Below are 22081 nucleotides of genomic sequence, written 5' to 3'. Positions count from 1 at the left end.
TCTAAAAAGACTGAGGTCAAAATATGCATGGTCATGTTCACTGTCGTACTGTTCACAATATCTGAGGCATGGAAGCAACCTAAATGTCCATCAGTTGGTGCATGGATAAAGAAAATACTGTATTTATATACAGAATATTTTTCAACCTTAAAAAAGAAGGAAATCATGTCATTTGCAACAACAAGTTAAATGTGGAGGATATTATGCTAAGTGAATTAAGGCAGACAGAGGACAAATAGTACAAGATCTCACTTATATGAGGAATCTAAGACAGTCAAATTCATAGAAGCAGATAGTACAATGGTGGGTTTTAGAGAGCAGAATGGTTGAGGTGAGTGTGAAACAGGGAGGTATTAGTGAAAGGGTACAAACTTTTGGTTATACATGATGCATAAGTTCCTAGAGATCTGTTGTACAGTGTAATGCCTACAGTTAACCACCCTGTATTGTATACTTAAAATTTTGCTGAGGGTACATCTTGTGTTAAATGCTTTTATCACACTCGCACACAAAAAATGTGGACTTTTCTGGCTACAGTATTTCAGATTATTTTAATCTGAATTTCTGTAATTATGAATGACTTTGAACATCTTTTCACATGTTTAAGGCATCTTGCTGTGCTGTTTCTGAACTGTTTTTCAGGTCTTTTCTCCTTTTTTAAATTTAGCTTCTGGTAGTGTTACAACTTCTTAACCAAGTATCTACAAAACATTTCACTCTTTTGTGACACAACTATTTTTGTTATTCTTCAGATTAAAATTAATCATTTAAAAAAGGATTCATCATACTATAGCCAGAGAAGTCCGTATTTACTTTCAAGAGCTTTCTAAGAATATGTGAGATTTGTGGTTGCAAAACATTTCATTTTCTTCAAATTTAAATTGGATTCAAACCCCAAGAGTTAAACCACAACACAAAACAACACAAAGTGGATTATAAAATATTGACCCTTTGAATATTTTCTTAAGAACTTAAATCACAAGGATAATGTTCAATGTATTAATAAAAAAGCATTACCATATAACTAAATAACAGATGGTAAATAGAAGAAAACACTAACTAAAGGAAGAGTGGTACAGTACAAACCATAGATGTTAGAGTTTGGGCCATTTGAGTGCCTGGCTTGAGGTTTATGATTTCAACTTTGTTGTTACAAATATGTAAGTATGAAAAATTACTGAAGTGGTATGTTCTGTGTAAACTGAGTTATTGCTCTTTGAAAATATCTGACAACTTTTTGTTTTAATATCTACTAGAATGGGTATTATGGCAAATACCATAAAGGCAAAAACTAAAATAGCATACACTATTTCATTACATATATCTTGCTCCTGTCTTGTAGAGCTGGGGCAGTGATGCACGTAAGAATCTGAGATTCCTCACTCTGAGAGAGGACAGAAGCTCTGGTAAAAATGCAGTGCTACAAAGAGAGACATTCTCAAAGTCTCACTTCCAGTTCACAACCAATGCTTTTGCAAAAGGTTAAAATTAAGAAAATAACAGTCATGTTAGATCAGGATTGTCTCAAGACTCTGAGAAAAATATCTAAAGCTTTTTTAAAAAAGTTAACTTGGAAGCCAGAGCCATGGTAGGGAGTGAAATAAAATGGAACATAATTTTCTTAAAAAAAAAACCAAAAACCAAAATCCAAACAGCTTTAGGTTGGCAAGATTTTGCCTTAACCAGAAATTTTCAGTATGTTTTGCAAAAGTGTCTCAAATTATATTTCCAATAACATTAGTCCTGATAATTGTGAGCCAATCTGTGATGAATGCTTACTTTGTCTCCTAATGATGAACAGAAAAATCTTTAAGCAATGACTGTCTTTGAAAATAAAAAGCAAGGGTCACAGGTTATCATCACCTTGAGAAGACAGGGTCAATTTTACACCTGTCCTCTCATCTTTTTTGCCATCCCACTGGGTGGCAGTTGTCCGACCCTGCATAGGAAGAGAGGCTGTGTAGTTTCCTCCCTAGAGTACGACTCCATGGGAGATGGCTGAAGCTCCAGGCATCAGGGTCTCCACTGGGAGGAGAAAACCCCTCTCAGAAATGCATCCATCTGTAGGGCGCCAATCAAGTCATAATTATCTGGGTCAAAGTTATCTTGGCTCTAACATTAAGCCACTAATTAGTGTAAATGAGATGGCAGAGGCAGAAGGCAATGTTTAATTTGATTACGAGGGAAATATAAAACAAAACTTGATGGTAATCCCTTAGCCATACCATTTTTACATCAATGCATGTGGTAGGTGATGGAACTTTGAAAGTCATATTTGTCTACTGAATGTAGTTGCAAACTGTGGCAACTAAGAATGAACCCTGAATTTGGAAGCCAGTACTGAGTTTTTGAACTTCGTGGTAAGATTTGAGTGATCATGGGCAAACCTGTTCCTTGGGTTGATTTCCATTTCTCCACTTGCAAATTGGCAGTAACAATACTTGCCCTAACATCCCCTGGGTTGTTATGAAACTTCAGTGAATATGAAAATATTTTGTTGTACACAAGTAAAAAAAACTAATAGTTGGCAGTAATTACAAAATGAGTTAAAATTCACACAGATCGTATAATGTGAGTTTTGATGTTTTAAAAGTAAAAAATGTCCAACATGAAGTGAATAATTTATGAGTCAAGTCCTATACTAAAGGCTTTTGTACATTATCATACTTAACCCTCCAAATGACCCTTTCAGTTAGATGGTATGATTATCCTCATTTTATATGTTAGCAAACTCAGAGAAATTAAATAACTTAACCAAAGTGATATAGTTGGTAAGTAACAGAGGGATTTGAATCCAGGTCACTGTAGTGCATAAAATAAGCTCTTACATGTTTAGCCTTTTCTTAATTAACTATATATGGCACAGTACCTGTCCAGCTATCTATCTATCTATCTATCTATCTATCTATCTATCTATCTATCTATCTATCTATCTATTTATCTACAGATCAGACACTGTTAATATCTTCTGATTTTTGCTTGCCAGAGCATCTATTATGGTCTGATTTCTTTACTCTTTGAGGTCTGAGGCTTCCATTACTTTTACCATCAAAATATAGTTAAAATTTATATTAAAAAAAGGAGGATGGCTGCATTGATGAGCAAAAACAGTGAATACGATTTTGGAATCTATTATAATGTGCTTATTTTTTCCCCAAGAAAAGATCAGATTGCATTCTGTATTTTGTAGATACGCCTGAGAACTCTGGAGACAGTCTAGTGTGTGTGGTGCACCCCCACTGTCAACATGCACCCCCACACAGTGTGTACACAGCAACACAATGCTGAGGGGCCATACTCTAGAGTTAAGCTCTTTTGGGAGGCCAGGAGAATGGACTAGAACCTTGAGGGTGACATTTAAACTACTATCAGACTACTCATAAGGTTTTTATAAGTCTTTTGATTCACCAAAATGTCTCTCTAATCAGGTTCATACATGAACATAAGTATTAAATAATCAAAAGATGATAAACTAGAAATTCCTTAAAACATATGTCACGATAAATATTACTCTTATTATTATATGCTTAAAAATTAGTAAATGATTAACATACATTTTTGGTAGGATATTCGCATCCAGGCAATTTTATTTGGGAGTCTGTAGATGGAATTCTGCCTATTTCAGCCATCTGAAAGGCGCTTGCTGGTCATCTTCTCCCAAAATGAGGGATGTTTGTTGGCCTAGAGGCTAGTATAATCCTAAAGCTAAAATCACCCTAAAAAATGTTGGCTTATCTCACTGGCTGTCTACATATATATATAAATTTATATATATATATACATATATGTATATGTATACACACACATATGTACATACATATATGTAACTAAGATTAATTCAATTGTTGAGATAATTTAGTTAGGTAGGTCGTAGACAGATTTGTTTACCCACAATTTTTTGAGTAACTACACTTTGAGATGTTCCTTGGATGTGCATGCTCGCGGAGAGGAGTAAGGATACAAAGAAGCAAAAGCAAGTGAGAAAAAAAATGAAACATGCCTTTTTTTATGTTAAGAATCCTTCCAGAAGCATAACCTGGTTCAGACACTGATGTTGCAGTAAGTAGGCATTTGCACCAATAGGCGTGTCCACAGTGGGCTCCTTTTCTTGCCTGGTCCTGCTGCCTGAGCGGCCCAGGATGGGGGCTGCTATGGTGCCCAGGGTCAAACCTGGCAACATAAGCAGGGCAGGACAACCACACAGGCCACTCTTTTTAAACCAGGAAATAACAATGTGGTTCACAAAGACGTATCCAGGCCTGCAGTGTGGCCTGTGTCTTCATCCGGTCACTGACTAGCTGTGCACCTCTGGCAAATTCCTCAACCCTCTGGGTCTCTGTTTTCTTATCTGTAAAATGGTGTGAGCGGAGCTAGTGTGCCGGTGAGAGCGTAAGGCTTTCCAGCGGGGTTGTGGGACTTCCCGCTATTGTCAAAGTGAGGGGCCTCTGGAGGGACAGCTGCCAGATCAGTTTGCCTAACTTTCTGGTCAGACAGTCTAGTCACTGGAATGAGGAGAAAGCCTTAAAGATTTTCTGGAATGGAGTTTAAGCTACCTTTCTAAGGAGTAAACAGAAATTCAGAAGGAAAGCCTGAGAGTAGAGGTCGAGAGGCCTTCCGAGAAAGGAGGACTGCTCTCCAAGTCAGTCACTGTCTAAACTCTGGAGAACACGGCATCTGCTTAACTGAGAAACTGCTGAAGGATGGAAACAACCCCACAGCTTTGTAAAGTAAACTGCCACTGCAGAGAGAGGCAGAATGAAAGTAAGAGGAGCTGACACGTGAGCCACTTGACAATCTCTGAGGCGGACACATTCACCTCCACCAAGGGAGTGAGCTAGGTGCTCTCTCACGCACTAAAGAAACTCTAGCTGGAACATCCAGCAAAATAAAGATCAGTGTAGAGTGCAGTCCACTCATTCGCTCTGGAAATGACTTTGGAATCAGACCAATTCACTCCCTAATATTGTTCAGAGAAACAGCTGGATCTTCTGGTTAAAAATTGAAGGCGGCAAAAAACAACAAAAAAAGATAAAACCCAAACCAAAATATCAAAATCCTCTCAGCTGAACTTAATGACTGGCACTAATTATGCATATGATTATTCATAAAACATGTTCACCGAAACCCTACAACACAGATCAGCTCAAAGAAAGAGTCTTTAATTGTAAGGACAGATACAAAGTTTGCTTTAAAATTAACTATAATCAAAGTGGATTCTATATTTATCTGCACTGGAAGAGTTATTCCATGCTAGAAAATTAGTGGAAACAATTTTACTCACCTCTCTTCCCTGAGGGATTCCAAGAATTTGGAAGCATTGTGGAATGGAAAATGCCATAGTGTTACAAAGCATTTTAAAAACAGGTCATTATAATAGTTCTATATTTCAACATATAGTAGAGTGGTATTTATGAGTTATGATTATCTGTTCAATAAAGACAACTATGCTTGTGGATCAGCAAATAATATGTACATTTTACTGTGTTTGGATACATTATACTTAAATAAGCATTTAGTGATTACATGGCATACATAACACATTTTAATTTCATTTAAAACACAGGCGAGTTACTTTTCTTATTAGTGTGGGAAAATTAAATGTTATTTTTTGTGAAATGTATGGGAATATTAGATGTTCCTGTTTGGATGATATATACTGCAACTGAAAATCTAATAACACATTTTTTTAATTTAAAAAGGTCTAATACTCTGATGATAATGCCTTTTAACAAAAGACAAAGACAACACATACATATATTTTATCATATAATCATTTTCATTGTAACACAGCAGTAGTACTAGCCTAGAAAAGGTCCTCCTGGGAATTCATTTCAAATTATTGAAGCAGCTGTTTCTTCAGTTTAAAATAAAATATCCATAACAAGTTCACACATGACAGATGCAAGGTAAAAACTAGATTCCACAGTGTGAGCTAAAAGCAGATGTTTTGAATGATCATATTTATAACCAGATACAATAAAACTTAGTTATCTATGTAAGGTTTCATGAACACTTTTCTTTCCCAAGAATTTGCTTAAAATGTAGTTCCTGTAGTTTCTTATATTTTTGAGACCTAGGCTTCATTAAATATAAGTATTCTATAAATTTTTATGTATCTGGTCATTTTTATTCTTGCCCTTCTCATGTGCTTCCCCAAGACTGAAAGCACTATTAGGGCCCTGAAATTACATTTATTTAATTTCACACATTTCTCCACCCAATTCAGTCAGAAAACTCATTCGTACTTTGTATTTTAAAATAGACTCGTGATTATTAGAGTAGCACATTTAAGTCTTAGGATATATAACCAGAACTTTTTAAAACTATAAATAATGCAGTTTTAGTGACCATTTGAAGAAAAGTTTGATAGTAAGAAAGACTAGAGTTATTACTCATATAGTAGTGCATGCCTTTGATTTTGTCTGAGTTTATTACTATTTTTCCTTCTGTACATTTGATTAACATAGACTTCTAAGCTAATCATGACATGGGGGAAAAGCAATGATCTGGTGTCCCAAGATGGGGTTCCAGCTTTGCTTCTTACTGCCTGACCATCTTATCAGATCCTATATGCTCTTCCCAGTTCCTAACAGCATGGCTGTTGTCAAAATAGATATTAAATTATTCACATCTACAATTCTCTTGTAACACATAGGAAGCATAATTCCAAGAAATGTACATATGTTCTTAGTTTCCTACAGGTAAATGGCCAGATGGGTATTAAAGCCTATGGGCAGGCCACTCTGTGCTGACCCCACTATGGCGGAGCATTCTGTGCAGGTCTGTACGACAGTTAAAACAAGTCATCACCTCTGCATGATGCTCTTCGTTCTGCTGTAAGACTTCTATGCAGAGCTCTGCCAGATGAAGAACCTCTTCCAGCTTTCTAGCAGGGGTTGCCTGGTTCATGGTCTCTGGATTCAAAACAAATAATAATAATGTTACCCGGAAAATAAAAACCAAAACATAGTCTGAGATGCAACGATGAGACCAGGATATTGAAGCAGAATGAGAAAGCGTATTTTGGAGAAATAAGAGATGTAAGAAAAACAAATGAATACATTCTTCGAAAAAAAAAAAATACACACACAAAAAAACAAAAACCAGTTCACCAGACTATAGAAAATATTTCACCTACAAAGCAATTACAAGGAACTGCACATGCTTTGCCATCTAACATAGATGCTCAGCTTCTACAACAAACAAGTTATAATTCTCCTCAAGGTCAGAAACACAAAGAGAGCAGATACCACCGTCTTTTCCTTCTCTCTGTATTGTATTATCAATTCAATACCATTATCTAATCCTGGCATTAGCAAAATCCATGCTTTTTTTTGCTGCTATTTAAATTCCTAGCCTGAAATGTCTATAGCTCATGTTGATCTTAAATTCAAGAAGTACAAAGTCACCTAAAACAACTCTTGACAGCCTGCAATTAACTGACTTCCTCCCTTCCTTCCCTGCCCACCATCACCCTACCACGATCCCTTTGCCAACTGGTGAGGGGTGGGGAGGCATTCTTTCAGCTGAAAGTTCTTGCAGCATTTAGGCAAACTGGTATAAAAAGGCCAGGCTACAATGAGATTAAGTGCAGCTCCCTGAAATTCAGCAACAGAGAAAGCAAAGAAGTTGATTTCAGAGCCATGACAAATTGGCAGAAATTAGAGGGGTTCTGTGTAATGAAACTGTTTCAAAACTGCATGTGAAGAACAGAGTTTCCAAAAAGAAGACTAAAGATAAACCATTGTCTTATATTCGTGGAGTCTCACTTTGCCCCAGTAAGTAGGTTGTAAAAAAGGGGAATAAAATAAAATTTTTATAGAAAGACCTTTTTCTGTGGAACCTAAGGAGTCTTTTTTTTTTTTTTTTTTTTTGCAACAGATCTTTTCCTTCAAATTCTCCCTAAAACTTCAGCCTTCAAATTTGGAGGAAATTCTCCCGTTTGCTCTTAACTTGTTCCAAAGGGACAAATGATACAGTGAAACAATGCTTATGGCTGGTGCTATTCATTAAACATTTATTACAAGCTTACTATATAGGTCACAGGGTGATGCATGTAGGGGCTCCCATCCCCCAATCTGGGTACACCTCCTACTAGATTCTCCTGCAGGATGCAAAGCCATTGCTTGCCTGTGACCAGGATCAACGAGTACAATGATTCTTCAGGAAACCAGTCTGCCAAACACCACACAGTTGAGTGGCTACAGTGTGCTTAGCTGTGGAAAGTGTAAGATACGTCCCTGATCTCAGCCTCAGACTCCGAACAACTCACACTCCAAAAAACTACCAAAAGGATTCTTCAGACATCAACCACTCAATCTTCCATCCACTTCAACATCCTCAAACAAGGGAGAAGTCAAGGAGGCTCATGACTTCACATGAAAGTCTGCTCCACGTGGGGGCAGCTACAGCTATCAGCCTGGTAAGGAAGATAAGACCCTTAAGAAGAGTCTGGAAACGACATAAGACAAACAGTGGTAATGCAGGAGCTGTGAGAGGCTGCTGAGAGCAGGTAGCTTTGGGGAAGGAATTAGTGCGAAGGTGAGCAGGACCTGAAGCATGTCCTAAAGTGGTAACAAATGACCTGGGTGAGAAGATGTGGGGACATGCACTGCCTGCTTACAACCTTTTGTCCCATAATAGCCATTGGGTGATATGCTAGGTACTGGATGGCCTGAGCTGGCCAAATCCAGGCCTGCTTTACTGATGGACACGCCTTATTGGATGAAGATCTGTCAAAGGTTTCACTCCTTGGCTAGCTGCACAAGAATGATTCCTTCTAGCATAACATGTAGTATAGTCATCAATTGTGTACCCTCTTTGGCCCACATGTAATCTCTGTCCCCTCACCCTATATAAGCAGATACCCCCTCTGTCCGCGACTGCAGTGAGCAACCCTGTCCAGCCAGGGCTCCTAGCCTACCTAGGTGTAAGTCCCTGACGTCTCATATGGAGTCTCTGGGTCTTCCCTTTTTGTGTCTCAAGCCCTTTCCCATTGCAACTCACACACTTAGGTGTTCACTCAGACTTGTGATCACACACAGAAAAGGAGAGGTTTCTAGAAATGCTTGTATATTAGATGTGGTACGTTTCAGAGGAAGGTGATGACAATGATGCTTACAAATATTGCCATTTATTAAGAGTCGATTATGTGTCTGTTACAGTGCCAGGCTCTTCCCATGTGTCACCACACTGATTTTCCTGACTTCTTTAGGTTGTGTAGTTATTTACATAGATAACTCATAGATAAGAAAGCAAGCTTTGAGAGGTGAAATGCAAGAGCCAATAAACGGTGAAGGTGAGACCTGAATTTGATGTGGCTTCTCAGTATCTGGGCCTTGTACTCACTTGGCTAGAGTAGAAACACGCTGGGGATTGATGGGTGATAAGCTTATTGTGGTGTCACCTTATGGTAGGCCTTAAGATAATATGCAGACTGGATAACTATATCCCACAGGTAACATGGAGCACATGTTTCTTAGTCAGTCTTCAGAATAATTAATTATAGGAAAATGTGTTTGTGGTTGTGTAGAACATGGAAGGACAGGTGAGGTGGGTGACATGGATCCTGGGAATCAGACCTAGTAATATGGAGAACGGTGGGAAGATGGTAGTGGGAGCACAGAAAAGGAGGAGTGTGCAGGGACACTTTGATGAAACAATTGTGCAAGTCCTTGTGAGTGACCAGAAATTGCAGGACAGAGAGGTGAATGACCATGAGGTTTGGAGACTGTGTGGCTCAGAAAATGATCATGCCTGGCTGATGAAACCAGGGGCGGGCCTTCACTGAGCCATCCATTATGTAGTTTAAGTTAATTACTAAGCTAAAAAGATAATTAAGCAATGTAAAATCCACATGCTCTGGGAGTTAGGATACCTGGGTCCTAGGCCTGGAAATCTACTCGTTATTCAAGATAAAACTTGAATGCTGCCTGACATGTTGGACCTTATCAATGTGCTGGAACTGAATGAGTTGCTCTTCTCCCTCAGTTCCCCTGTTACAGGCTCTTGAACCTGTTATTAGACTGTGCCCAGATCAAAGTCAGAAGCTGGGTCTTCTTATCTTATGTTCTCAAAAGTCTGAATAAGCTTTGGACCAAGGGAGGTACTCAGTATTTATTGATAAGGCAGTAGTATAATTTCTTTTTGGAAAAACATATTAAAAATAAAATGAATACCTATCTCATTTTATTTAACTTTTGTGGGATTGCAAATAACTCTTCTATCACTATCACACCAACATAGGACTAGACAGCAAAATTCACCAATGAAATTAGGTATATCCAGAGAACATTGCTCAACTAACTAATGAATGCTGTACCCTTAAATTACTAATGAAAGACTTTTTTGAAAAAGATTTCTCAAAATGATTTTTAATTCTCATGAGCATATCATTTATATTCCTTAATTTTTCTACCTTTTGATGAAAGATGGGGTTAAGAGTAGATTCCAGGGGATGTACTAATTTTTGTATATAGATGCATTTTTGGAAAGGGAAGGATCATAGCTTTCAGATTCTCAAAGTGGTTTATAAATCAAAGAAATTCTAAGATTCACTAAACCATAGAATGTCTAAGATTCCTTATAGCTAAGGGATTCCTATAAGTGTTGGACTTTATCTATATTTGATATTATTTTAATGTATTTTTCATAAGGAAAGGGAAAGGCAACAAAATTTTGTTTTATCACAGAAGAGGCACTTACTCTTCCTACATACTTCAGTGCATTATTTACTGCATCCTTATTACCATTCTGCAAGTTAGGGAATCATGACGCCCATTTCCAGATGAGGAAAAAGAGTCTTGAAGAAGTTAAAGAAATGTCTAAGATCATACAGGATACAGGAGAGATGGGATTAAAATTTTATCTCTAAAGTCATACAAGTAGCAACAATACAATACTTGAATTCTTTTCAGTTTTAATTTTCTAAATAGGAATAACACACACATACACATACACTGAAAACTTCCAAAGTAGCTGGAGTTTGAAGAGTTTATAAATTCACTATATCCTTAGCCACAAGTATCTAGTAATGGAAAAGAATCACCTAAATGGAAAAGAAACAACCTAAAAACTTATTCCTATTTATGTGTGAATATGTCAAAACTAGCTTTTACATTTAACACTATCTTAGGTAAAAACTCTGAGAGCACCCTGGGTCTTGCTGAAACTTAACAGTCTAAAGCATTTTATACTTTCTAGATTAAATTTACTGAGAGGATCAAAGCTTTGTACTTGAGCATAATGGCCACTCTAATACTTTAAATAAATAGCATTTTTACCAAGTACACTGTGTGTGCACCCTCTCTGGCTGTCACTCATTTGACTACAGCCAAGTTTAATGCATTGTATAGTCAGCACCCTATTGATTGATAACAAGGTTATCAACAGTTCCATTAAAAATATGAACACTGAATATCTGAGAATTCCTCCTTAAAATGTCCACTTCTGCTTTAACATTTCTACACCATTACAGATGTCTCTATATTCCTCAAGCTTCAAACAGGTTGCTGATGGTTGTAATACATTTGCAATAGCACCATGTGAAACAAATATGCCAAGAGTAGCAAGGTGAATTGATGAATTTCAATGCATTCCTTTGGGCTATTATCTTCCTTCATTTTAGAATATTACTTTTCTACAATAACCCTCCTTGGCTCTTCAAAGCCATTCCTTTTAATCATACCTCTGCACATTTAAGAAGAGAGCTCACTGGAGAAAAGGTAGCGGCGTGGTGTTTTGCTCTGGTAGGCTTTGATTCTGCTGCCTGGCCTCAGAAAGGGTACATCCTCCCGGCACATTCTCCTCGGCTGCCTCCCTTCCTGTCATTTCCTGTCAAAGTTTCCGGTCAAAGGGGTGGATCCACATTGAGGTGCATAATGAAGGTTGTAAGGGAACATGGGGAGAAGACCACAGGTATCATTTCAGTCCCTTTTTCTCCATATAGGCCATGGAAAATTGGTAATGTATTTGACCTTAACTTTGGACAGACTCGTATGTGTCTGTACTTGTGTCTAGACAAGAAATAGTATTCTAGGTGGTGTCAGACTGAAGGACTTTGGCAATAACTCCGTCACAATACTGCCTTGTCTAATCTCCCTGCCTCCAGGTCACGATAACCAGCTAGAGTGCATAAAAAAAACAGTTCCTATATATGTGCTAAGATTGCTCGCTTGGTTCGTCAACATCCCCAGATTTTGTGGCCCTGACTGAACTTGATAATAGAATATATAACTGAGGGGATACAGTGATAAACAATATTTCTGCCTTCAAAGAATTTATGTTATTTCTCTCCCTAATCAGTTGATAAGGTAGAGGATAGATACGTACGTCTATTTTTGGTCAACATAAGAAAAATTGTTAATAAAGCTCTGATAAAGAGTGAATTAAATGTCCTCAATATGTAAGAACAGGGGTTATTGACTTGCAAGAAACATGATGGAACATATGTCAAGGAAGGCTTCCAGTGCTCAGGTGTAACACATGCAGTTCTTCAGGATGAAATCATTCTTTCAGCAGGTGTGTGCTGGGGTTCAGAAACTTTGGAACAGCCCAAAGCTAGCGGCACTCTAACACTGCAGTCGCCCACCTTTTTCCTCCTCCTTCCTGAAGGAAAAGAACTCACTCTTCTGTTGCTTCTCCCTTCCTCTAAGGAGAATGAATGGGATGAAGAGAAAGCCCTGATATGCAGGAGATGAGGCGAGAAACTTGTCAAATTGAAAAGGGACAATATGGGTAACTGCTGGTCCTGGGAAAAAAGAAAGAAGGAAAAAGAAAAGGGGGAAAGAAGGAGAGGATATGGGAAAATGACTGTTTAGAGAAAGGAGTTAGAAGGGAGGAGGAGGGGGATTGACAACACAGGAGGACTGAGCTGGGACGCTGTGGAGGCCCGAGCAGGGAGGCTCTGCCATGGGGGCTTATGAGAACAAGGGAGTTGGGCCAAGGGCACGATTTGCGGTTTCTTCTACCTGGAACCCCAAAGCTCATCCAGAAGCAAGGACTGTCAGCATCCTCTCTGTGGACTGCTGTTTGCAAAACTGCTCCACTCTCAGACCTGGCTGAGAAGCAGTGGAATGGATCCCTCTGTTTCTTTGTGCCCCTTGCTCCCCACACCAGAGGAGACAGTGATTGCTCCCTCCATCCTCTTCACCCCAAAGAAACACAGGGCGACGCCACATCACACATGCACACTTCACACTGCCGTGGGCACCTAAACGATTTCCTCCAAGTAGATCAGGAAAGGTCTCATCAGAGCTCCCGCCCCTCTGTTAGGGGTCTCCTTCGGCTCATAAGTGCCTCCTCAGGCCAGCCTAGCTGGCTCAGGGAATTTCCTCTGGCTCCCTAGCCTGTCCTGATTTGAACCTTAATTTTTGTCTGGTGTCAATCTCTCCCTCTTTGCATGATCTAGACTGACGACTCGTTGGAAAATCTAAGCTTTCACTGAGGTTTCGGACCCATCCTCTGGACTCACCCACAGCAACCTTTGGTAAGTGATACAGTGATCCTACCGCTGGCAAGATCTCAGGACTCATGGGCCTCCTCACCTGGAGAGGGAAGGAGGGTAGGAGATCCAACTTTCTTTCCCATTAAACAAACCTGTCTTCTCAGACTGTGTGATGTGATTAGATGATTCTGGGGGAACTCGTTCAGCTTAGTCCTCTAGGGGGAATAGTATATAACAGGCTAAGTGAAGACTGCCTCAGAATCTAGGAGAGAGATGGTTTCTAAAACTAAACCCCACTTCTCTCTAGGGCCAACCTGACCTATACTTTCCCAATATCTGACTTCCCAAGATGCAGCACTGTCAGCTACTGCAGAGAAGGATGTATCATCGACTCTCTCCTGGTCTGTCTGCCTACAGTTAAGTGCTATCATAGTGCTGGAATATGTATTGTCTTCATCAATGGATGGAGTATCTTCAGTTCTGGTTTCTGGTTCTCAACTCCAGCACCCATCAGAACCACCTGGAGAGCTGTTAAAACAGATTGCTTGGTATCAATCACTCCCTCCCCAAGTTTTAAATTCAGTAGATCTTGTGTGGGGCCCAAGAATTCACATTTCTAACAGATTCCCAGGAGATGCTCATGCTTCTGGTCTGAGGAATGCACTTGCAGAACTACTAGTGTTTATGAAAACCAAAGTTAAAAACAAAGGCGACCTGTTTAAGCTTTAGGTTATTTCCTCCTTTACCTGAAACCAAGCTGCATCTTTCTATAAACTCCTTTTTAGAAAAAAGAAGACTTTCTGTAGAAGCTGTAATATTATTCCAGATAGGATGGTGTCCATCTTGGAAGATCCTCGTATGAATGAAAATAGTCTAGGATGTGATGGCTTCCCTACAGCTGTTTAAAATCTGTAAGAATACTAATACCACAGATGTTTGAAAACAATAGGTTTGTGGCCTCCTAATTCCAAAGCTCCCTTTGGGCCTAACTCGTTTAATGACCCTGTCATTTAAAGCAACAGTTCCAGTTAATACCTCCTTGGAATTAACCATGCTAATGATACAGTACTTTGGAATAATTGTCCTGTGGCCACAGTCACATTAACTACTTTATCTGGATTATCTTTCACATCAATGAATTTGTTTTTAAGCAAATGGTCAGCTGTGGAACACAGAAGAATTGGCCACTGGAGTACAAACCAGTGGCAACCAGACTGGATTACAAACTGAGAAATCATCAACTGACGGGAAGTGGTGATCCATGAGTGACAGGTCAAAAATGTCAGATATGTATCTGATATAAATGTCAGTGATGCTTCGGAAGACCTTCTACAGGAGGGATATCGAAGCATTCTCGTCTTAAGATCTTAAAATAAGGAATGATGGTGAATGAATTACAAAGAAAAGATTTGCAATTCTAAAACACACACTAAAAACTTTTATAGAACTAAAAGTTCTGTAAAACTAAATTTTGTCATTTTGTAAAACTAAAAAATCTGTAAAACTAAAACACAAACAGCAAATTCAGTTTTTGGTTTCATATTAGTCACAGGCTTTTATAGTTACGTTATTTATAAGCGTGGGGAGACATACACACATTGGTTTGAGTTTTATTCAAGTCCTTTGAACTACTGAGATCCTGGCTCTCATTTGTAAAGCAGGAAGATTTAAGATTTCACAGGAAAAAATAAAATATCTTCAGAGTGTTGCGAGCTGCAAGGATTATAAAGGCTTAAAAGAGAAGAAAGTTTTCTATAAATCATATTCAGTTTGCTCTGGCTAGAACTATGTTGTGGGATCCTAATGACAACGTAAGTATTCCATTGGTAATTTTTCCAGCTAATTGCGTAACAGGGGTTTTTCTAAAGACCAGTCTTTAGTCATAGTATATAAACAAATCTCACACACACAGGTATACGTGCAACAGCTGAAACTGATAAATGGTTTCCTCCTTGCTTTTACTGCTCTTTATATGTACATCATATCCATTTCCTCTCAATATAAATCAGATTTGAAATAAAAAACCATCAGAATAATCTCAGTTAGTCTCAGAATAATCTCAATTAGTCAACTGCCAAGCCAATACTGAATTTTCATATAATGAAGCATCTTAATGTTATATATATAAAATCGTCTATAGCATCTAAAATTTCATTCCTGGTCTTTCTTGTCTTCTAATTACATTTATTAAAACAACCAATCCATGGTTGTTAAATTCTCGTATAACAGAAGTACCATCACGCCTCCACACTCACATCCTCCTCCTGCCTTTTAAACTGTTTTTTTTCTTTGTGTGTGTGTGTGTGTGTGTGCATTTGTAAGAAGAAAGCCTTCCCGTGACCAACGGGGGTCAGAGGCAGGGCAGGATCCAGTGAGGCAGTGGGGGTGGAGATGGTCTGTTCAGGAATGGACCACAGGGGAGGTGGCTTCCAGCTGGGAGGTGGCTGAAGAAAGAAGTTTCCTGGACACAGTACCACACTATAAAAGACAATCTGAAAAGATTTGTAACCTTGGGTACTCAGACCTTAGTCAAAAGACCTGAGTGTCTATATGTATGTCTTTGTTTCCTCTGACACATGATCAAGATCTGTCAGGGCAGCCAACTCACACATTAGTAGTGATAACATATTTGATGCCAAGAATTGGAGAAAGTCTCCTACTTGGACAAGTGTAGAGAGTAAGGCTGGACTCAGTGATATCTTGAATATTTCTGGTTTTAATGTCCTAGGTCTGCCAGCCACTGTGAATGTGTACATACTGGTGCTGCAGGGATATTTTGTAAGTTTCCCTTTGAAATAAAAAAAAATCTGGTATTACAAACACTTCAATTAGGCCTTTTACAGCGCTTGAAGCTATATAGCAACTAAGTTACGGACTACAAGTAATTTTTTAAATCTGTCTGCGCCTTGAGTACTGACAAACTCCGTTGAGAGAGAAAGAGGGGAAATCTGTCAGTTTGTGTTACTCTGGTTTTGTCCAATTGGAAAAGACTTTTTAATACACTGAAACTACTCAGACTAACAAGGTGCTTCAGGAGGCACACAGCTAAGTATCACTTGGTTTACCTGTTGACACATGTTAGTAAATAAATGAGAGGGTCATCAATAGGTTGGTTTCAAACCCTGGATTTGGAGAACAATAAATTCTACAAAATTGCTCATGAACGGAAGACAGCTGTGATTGCAAGGCTGCATTTATCTGTGAATCACATTGTATGTAAAAGTAAAAGAAAAAAAATCCACCACACAATAAATATGTGACATACTGTCAAGTGAGCTGAGTAAACTGACAGCCTTTCTGAGACCTTTTAGGGAACAGGTGTCGAACACTTGTAATGAGATTTCCATGCATCTTCAGAGGGAGGAGGTAAGATTCTAGCAAGAGCTGTTCAGAGTGTTAGAGATCACAGCCAAGGTAATAATTCTCAGTAAGGTGCACAACAAAGGAGACATTACATAAATGTTTTGTTTTCTCAGGAGGTGCTTATATCCTTGCTAAGAATTTTCACAGAAGGCAAATATTTACTGAAGAGCAGCTTTTGGAAGAATGTAAGATAATTTTCCAGATCCGGGGAATCTGGGATATACTCAATTAAGTACTTTTGATGTACTGCCTTATGCAGTTACCTCATTATTTTGTGAATCTTTCTTTTGAAACCGACTATAATTCATGGAGCTGTCATAGCATCAATTCGGAGTGTGTGAAGTACTTTTTTTTTCAAGAAAATGAAGTATTTAAAATGCAACGTGTTTTGCAAACACTTTTGTTTCAACTCAAATAAATAAACTTGGAGAATAATGGAGGAAAGGAAAAGTAAAAACATTAGTTGAGGATAGTTAGAATAAAGAGAAGTATTAAGTCTACAGTGGCAGACATCTTCATTCCACTGAGTTCTCTAATCCCTCTGGAGACCGTGTTTCTATCAGAGGGATTCAGTTTTCCCCTAATATTTAGTTAGCCCTTCTTTGTTTCATCTCCAAAGCAGCTTAGCCTTTCCTCACTGATTTGGTCCCACTTTGTTATGGATGAAGCCCGTCAGGCTCCATGTGTACACGACTCTGTCTCTGCAGCCATAGGAAGAGACCTGGGTGGGGGTTTTGCAATTTAGTCTCTGGCAAGGCAAATCTCCATATTTTTTTTTAAGTTAACTTATTCAGTACTCTTTATTCTTCCATTTAAATTTTACAGTAAATTTGTCAAGTTCTTTTTAAAAACCCTGGAATTCTCAGGGGCACTACAGTGAATTTATAGATTAATTTTTGGGGGAGAGTTGAGAGTTTGTAATACTATCAAGTCATCCCTATTAAGGGCATGGACCGTCCCTACATATATTTAGATTACTATGACCTTTGAGACTCAAGATTTTCTTTACAGGTCTAGGAAGTTTGGCATGCTTTTGGCAAAGTTAATTCCCATGTACCATATAGTTTGTTACTGTGAAAGATACCTTTTTTGGTTAGCTAGTTGATTCGTGATATGGAGCAGTGGTTCTCAAAGGGTGATCCATGGAACCCAAGATCTTTTGGAGATCTGTAAGAACAAAACTATTTTCATAATACTGAGATGTTTCTGCCCTTTTTTTTTTTTTTAACTCTGTTGATATTTATGGTACAAAAGCAATGGTGGGTAAAACTGCTGTTGCCTCAGCATGAATCAAGGCTGTGCTGCTAAATTATGCTCATCATTGTTATCTTTACCACCATGGATCCACAGGAAAAAAAAAGCCATTTTATGTAATGTCCTTGATGAAACAGTAAAAATTAATTTTATTGAATCTCTGCTCTTGAGTATATATTTTTAAAAATATCTCTGACAAAATGAGAAGTTTGCAGAAAGCACTTCTCTATACTGAAGTACAATGACTATCTAAAGGAAAAGTGTGTGAGTCTGACACTGAACTTCTTCTTTTCAAAGAGAAACATTTTTAGCTGAAAATTACTGGCAAGCAAAGTAGAGTTATTTAGGGTTAGTATGTGGCAGACTTTTTCTGAAAAATGAAGTAAACCTGTCACTTTAAGAAAAATAGGCAGTATTTACTGCCAATGATGAAATTAGAGCTCTCAAGAAGAACTGGAATTTTAGAAAACTTCTGTCAGTGAGCTTGACAGCTTCCCAAGACTTTTAAGATTTTTCTGATGAGACAGGGAAATTAACAAGGGTGATTTTTTGATATAATACTTGCTAACACTAAGGAAATCATACCTCAGTGGATCAATAGTTTCTAAATGATTAGTATATGGTGTTAAAAAATCATGCATGGTGAAACTATTCAAAGTGCCTGATAAGCCAACTCAATTTAATGTAATAGTATGGAAGCCTATTGATACGCTTTGTGATTCCACATTGCAACTAACCTGTAAGAAACTCTCTCTTGTCAAGTTTTGGTGTAATATCACAGAGGAAAAACCACAACTGCCTGAAAAGACTGTTGAGATATTCCTCATATCAGTGTGAAGCCAGAATTTTTTTCATACGCATCATTCAAAGTCACATACCGCCAAGAGACTCAGTGCGGAAGCGCGTATGAGAGAGAATCCAGCTGTCTTCTATTAGGGCTGCTGTTAGAGAAATGGGCAAAGTTTTTTTCATAAATGCTATATTAGGTTGACAGATAATAGACTTACTAGTGTTCTTTTTAAGCATGAATGTTTTATAAATTTCCTTTATTTCTAGAATGGTAAATATTGGTAGATATAACCCACCTAATCAATAGTGCTTTGGGATCTGGATTTTTAAGAGTGTCCTGAGTTCTGAGACTCAAAGTTTTGAGGACTACTAATCTGGAGAAGGGAATTAATTTTAGCAGGTTGACTTTACATCTGGCAGCCTTGCTGAATTCTTGGGTCTAATAGGTTCTAATTAGATCCTGTTGAATTTTCGAGGGAAACAATCATTTCATCTGCAGTGATGCCTCTATCTCTTCTCTTCCCATTCTTTTCACTTCTTTCCATTCCTCTTCCGTTGTCCAAGACTCGCAGTATTGTGACAATGACAGCATATGTACCAGTCTTATCCCAAATCCTAGGGAGAATGCCCCTATAGCTTTATTACATAAAATATTTAGTGTGTTTTTTTCCTCTGTCTTATAAAGTTAAGTTTTTCTAGGATGGTAACAGTATAATTTTTAATCATATGTAGGTATTGAACTGTTTCACATACTTTTTCTCACATCCATTGAGATCATATGATTTTTGTTTTTAGTTTTTTTTCTGATGTCGAACCACTTTTATATTCCTGGGATAAGTCCCCATGATTATATTATTTCCCCAATTCACAGTTGGATTTTACAAGCTTATATTTGGGAACTTTGTGTAATGTGCTCACAATGAAATGGGCCTGTAACAATTCTTTTGCTCTATTGCTTTTTATCAGGTCTGGGGGATCAAGATTATATTTGCTTCATGAAATGAAGTGGGCAGCTTCTGCCTTTTTTCCCACTTCATTGAACTTATTTTGGATAGGAATTATTTGTTCCTTAGAAGTTTGGTCGAACTCAGTTCCCAAACCAACCAGACTTAGGGATTTGGGGATGGAAGCCACTGACAACTATTTTAATTTTTTAAAGCTTATTGGGCTGAGTTTTGTTTCTTGGGCTCATCATACCAAAATTTAGTTTTTCAAGAAATAGATCAATTTCATCTAGATTTGCAATTTTTGTGTTCATGATACTCTCCCATATTTTCTGTCTCTTGTGTCTCTAGCTATTTTTCTCTCATACTATTATCGCCATCTTCTATTCTTAATCAGTCTTATGGAAGTCTATCTTCCTCTAGACTTCTACTGCTATACCCCCTATAACTTAGTTTCCTTTTACATTGTTTATATCTATCCTTCTCCTGCTGCCCTCATTATGATCTCCCAGGCCACTAGTAAGTTCTTCACTTGTATTCATCCTGTATCGTATCTTACGTACAATCCTACTATTTTCACACCAAATATCTCCAGTTGATTTTTCATGACTTGTCTGCATATTACTAGCATCTCCCCATATTCCCTTGAGAATATTATGCTCAACTTAAATTCCTGCTCCCTAAATTCTCGATGGCACATAGCATTTAGTTTCTTGTCTTCAACAGGGGCTGTAGTCCTCAGGAGTCTATTATTTTGGCTTGAGAGCTCATGGCCACTTGGAGGCACCAAGGTTAAGATGATGAGCAGGCCCTTTCCTGTGTCCTTCGCAGGACCTTTGAGGAGAGGGAAGTGAAAGCTTTGGAGCAGAGGCCCAGGTAATGCAGAACCAATACTGATAATCTCCTTTTGCTACTAATCCATTAGGTAACTCCTCTGGACAGGGATTCACCATTAATCTGTTAGATGCAAAGCAGCCACACTTGGCCAAGCCTCCTTAGGTTGTGATTCACTAAATTAGAGGTCTGGATGCAGAGGGGTGGAGGGGTGCCTGCCTGAGGACAGCTCTGCTCATTCCTGTTTTCATCAGTATCTCACTCAGCACAGCTGGGGCCCTGTCTTAATAATGCCACAGATATTGGCCACCTGGCCTACTGCTACCAATCCCAACGGTGAAAGGTAAGAAGTGACTGTCTCAAGGCAGTGCAAGAGGGAGGCAGGAGCAGAATTTAGAAGTTTTCCTCCTTTCCACTCTCCCTCTAACCAGCCACACTCCAGGCTAGTGTAACTCCTCACAAGACAGATTGGAAGCCAAATTTCTGTGAGCAGAGAAATGATGGGGGGCACTCTGAAAAGACAGAGCACACACTGCTCTATGGATGGCAGCTGGAAGGAGGAACAAAGCTGAAGGTAAGGCTTTTCTAGGGGGATAAGCTGGGTATATGGAGGGAAATATATAGTAAGAAACAGAGGTACAAGCCACAGGAGAAAGACAAGATACATGACGGAGTAAAATCTATCCAGAAAGAGGTAGGCAGACCTGGGGTCAAAATCACAGATGGATGAGTTGGCTCGGAAGGACAAACTACCTCATCCCTGATGCTGGAAACAGGAGACAGAGACAGGTGTGGATGCCATTAGTTTGTAGGTATAGAGCTAGAGAGCGAAGGTTTACTGTGCTCACATAGTTGAAATTAAGTGACTGCCCTCAAATGCCCTAAACTTAGGTGTCATTTAAACTGAAGATCAAGTTCCTATGACCATTATGATTTAGAGAAAGAATGTTCAAGATAGAATCAAGTTTTCATTTTTATATATGAGATCAGCTATGACCATCCCTGACTGAGACTGCCCTTATCTATTACAACCCACACTATAAAAATAAAACAAAATACAAAAAGAGAGAAAGGATGGATGACTCACTGACAAATGCAAATCAAGCAAAGGTGCCACTCATTTAGGTCACAGAGCACCTCCGGGGATGCATGACAAATCATTCAGTCTTGGCAACACTAATTCCAGGCTAAGGGGTGGAAAGCCGGAACCAGAGGTCAGCATGGCGGCAGTTGTTTTAAGTGGAGTAACACATACCAATGCTTTCCCATAATTCAACTCATATAAATCAGAAAGGATATTAATGCAATGTAGACTCAGAACCAGTTTTAGAAGAGACAGTGCTAAATGTCCTTAGATGTCTCTATGGTTTGCCTGGAGTTGACAGAACCCCCGTCTTTTGGTTACTCAAGATGTGGGTGAACAGCAGGTGCAGAGGCCCTAGGGGTCTTGCAA

General features: G+C 38.6%; 1 protein-coding gene across 14 annotated transcripts in view; it reads right to left on the bottom strand.

The window, feature by feature from the left end:
• Positions 1–22081, bottom strand: part of CADPS2 (calcium dependent secretion activator 2) — a 519662-nt gene that overhangs the window by 80947 nt on the left and 416634 nt on the right. For all 14 annotated transcript variants that reach the window (XM_073238523.1, XM_073238521.1, XM_073238513.1 and 11 more), the window contains one exon: positions 6811–6914. In XM_073238523.1, the coding sequence (XP_073094624.1) occupies positions 6811–6914 (104 nt within the window). The remainder of the gene's footprint in view (positions 1–6810; positions 6915–22081) is intronic.

Source organism: Manis javanica, chromosome 6, assembly GCF_040802235.1.
Source record: "Manis javanica isolate MJ-LG chromosome 6, MJ_LKY, whole genome shotgun sequence".
NCBI lineage: Eukaryota > Metazoa > Chordata > Mammalia > Pholidota > Manidae > Manis > Manis javanica.
The sequence above is the reverse complement of the archived record's forward strand: the minus strand, read 5'-3'. Positions and strand labels throughout refer to the sequence as shown.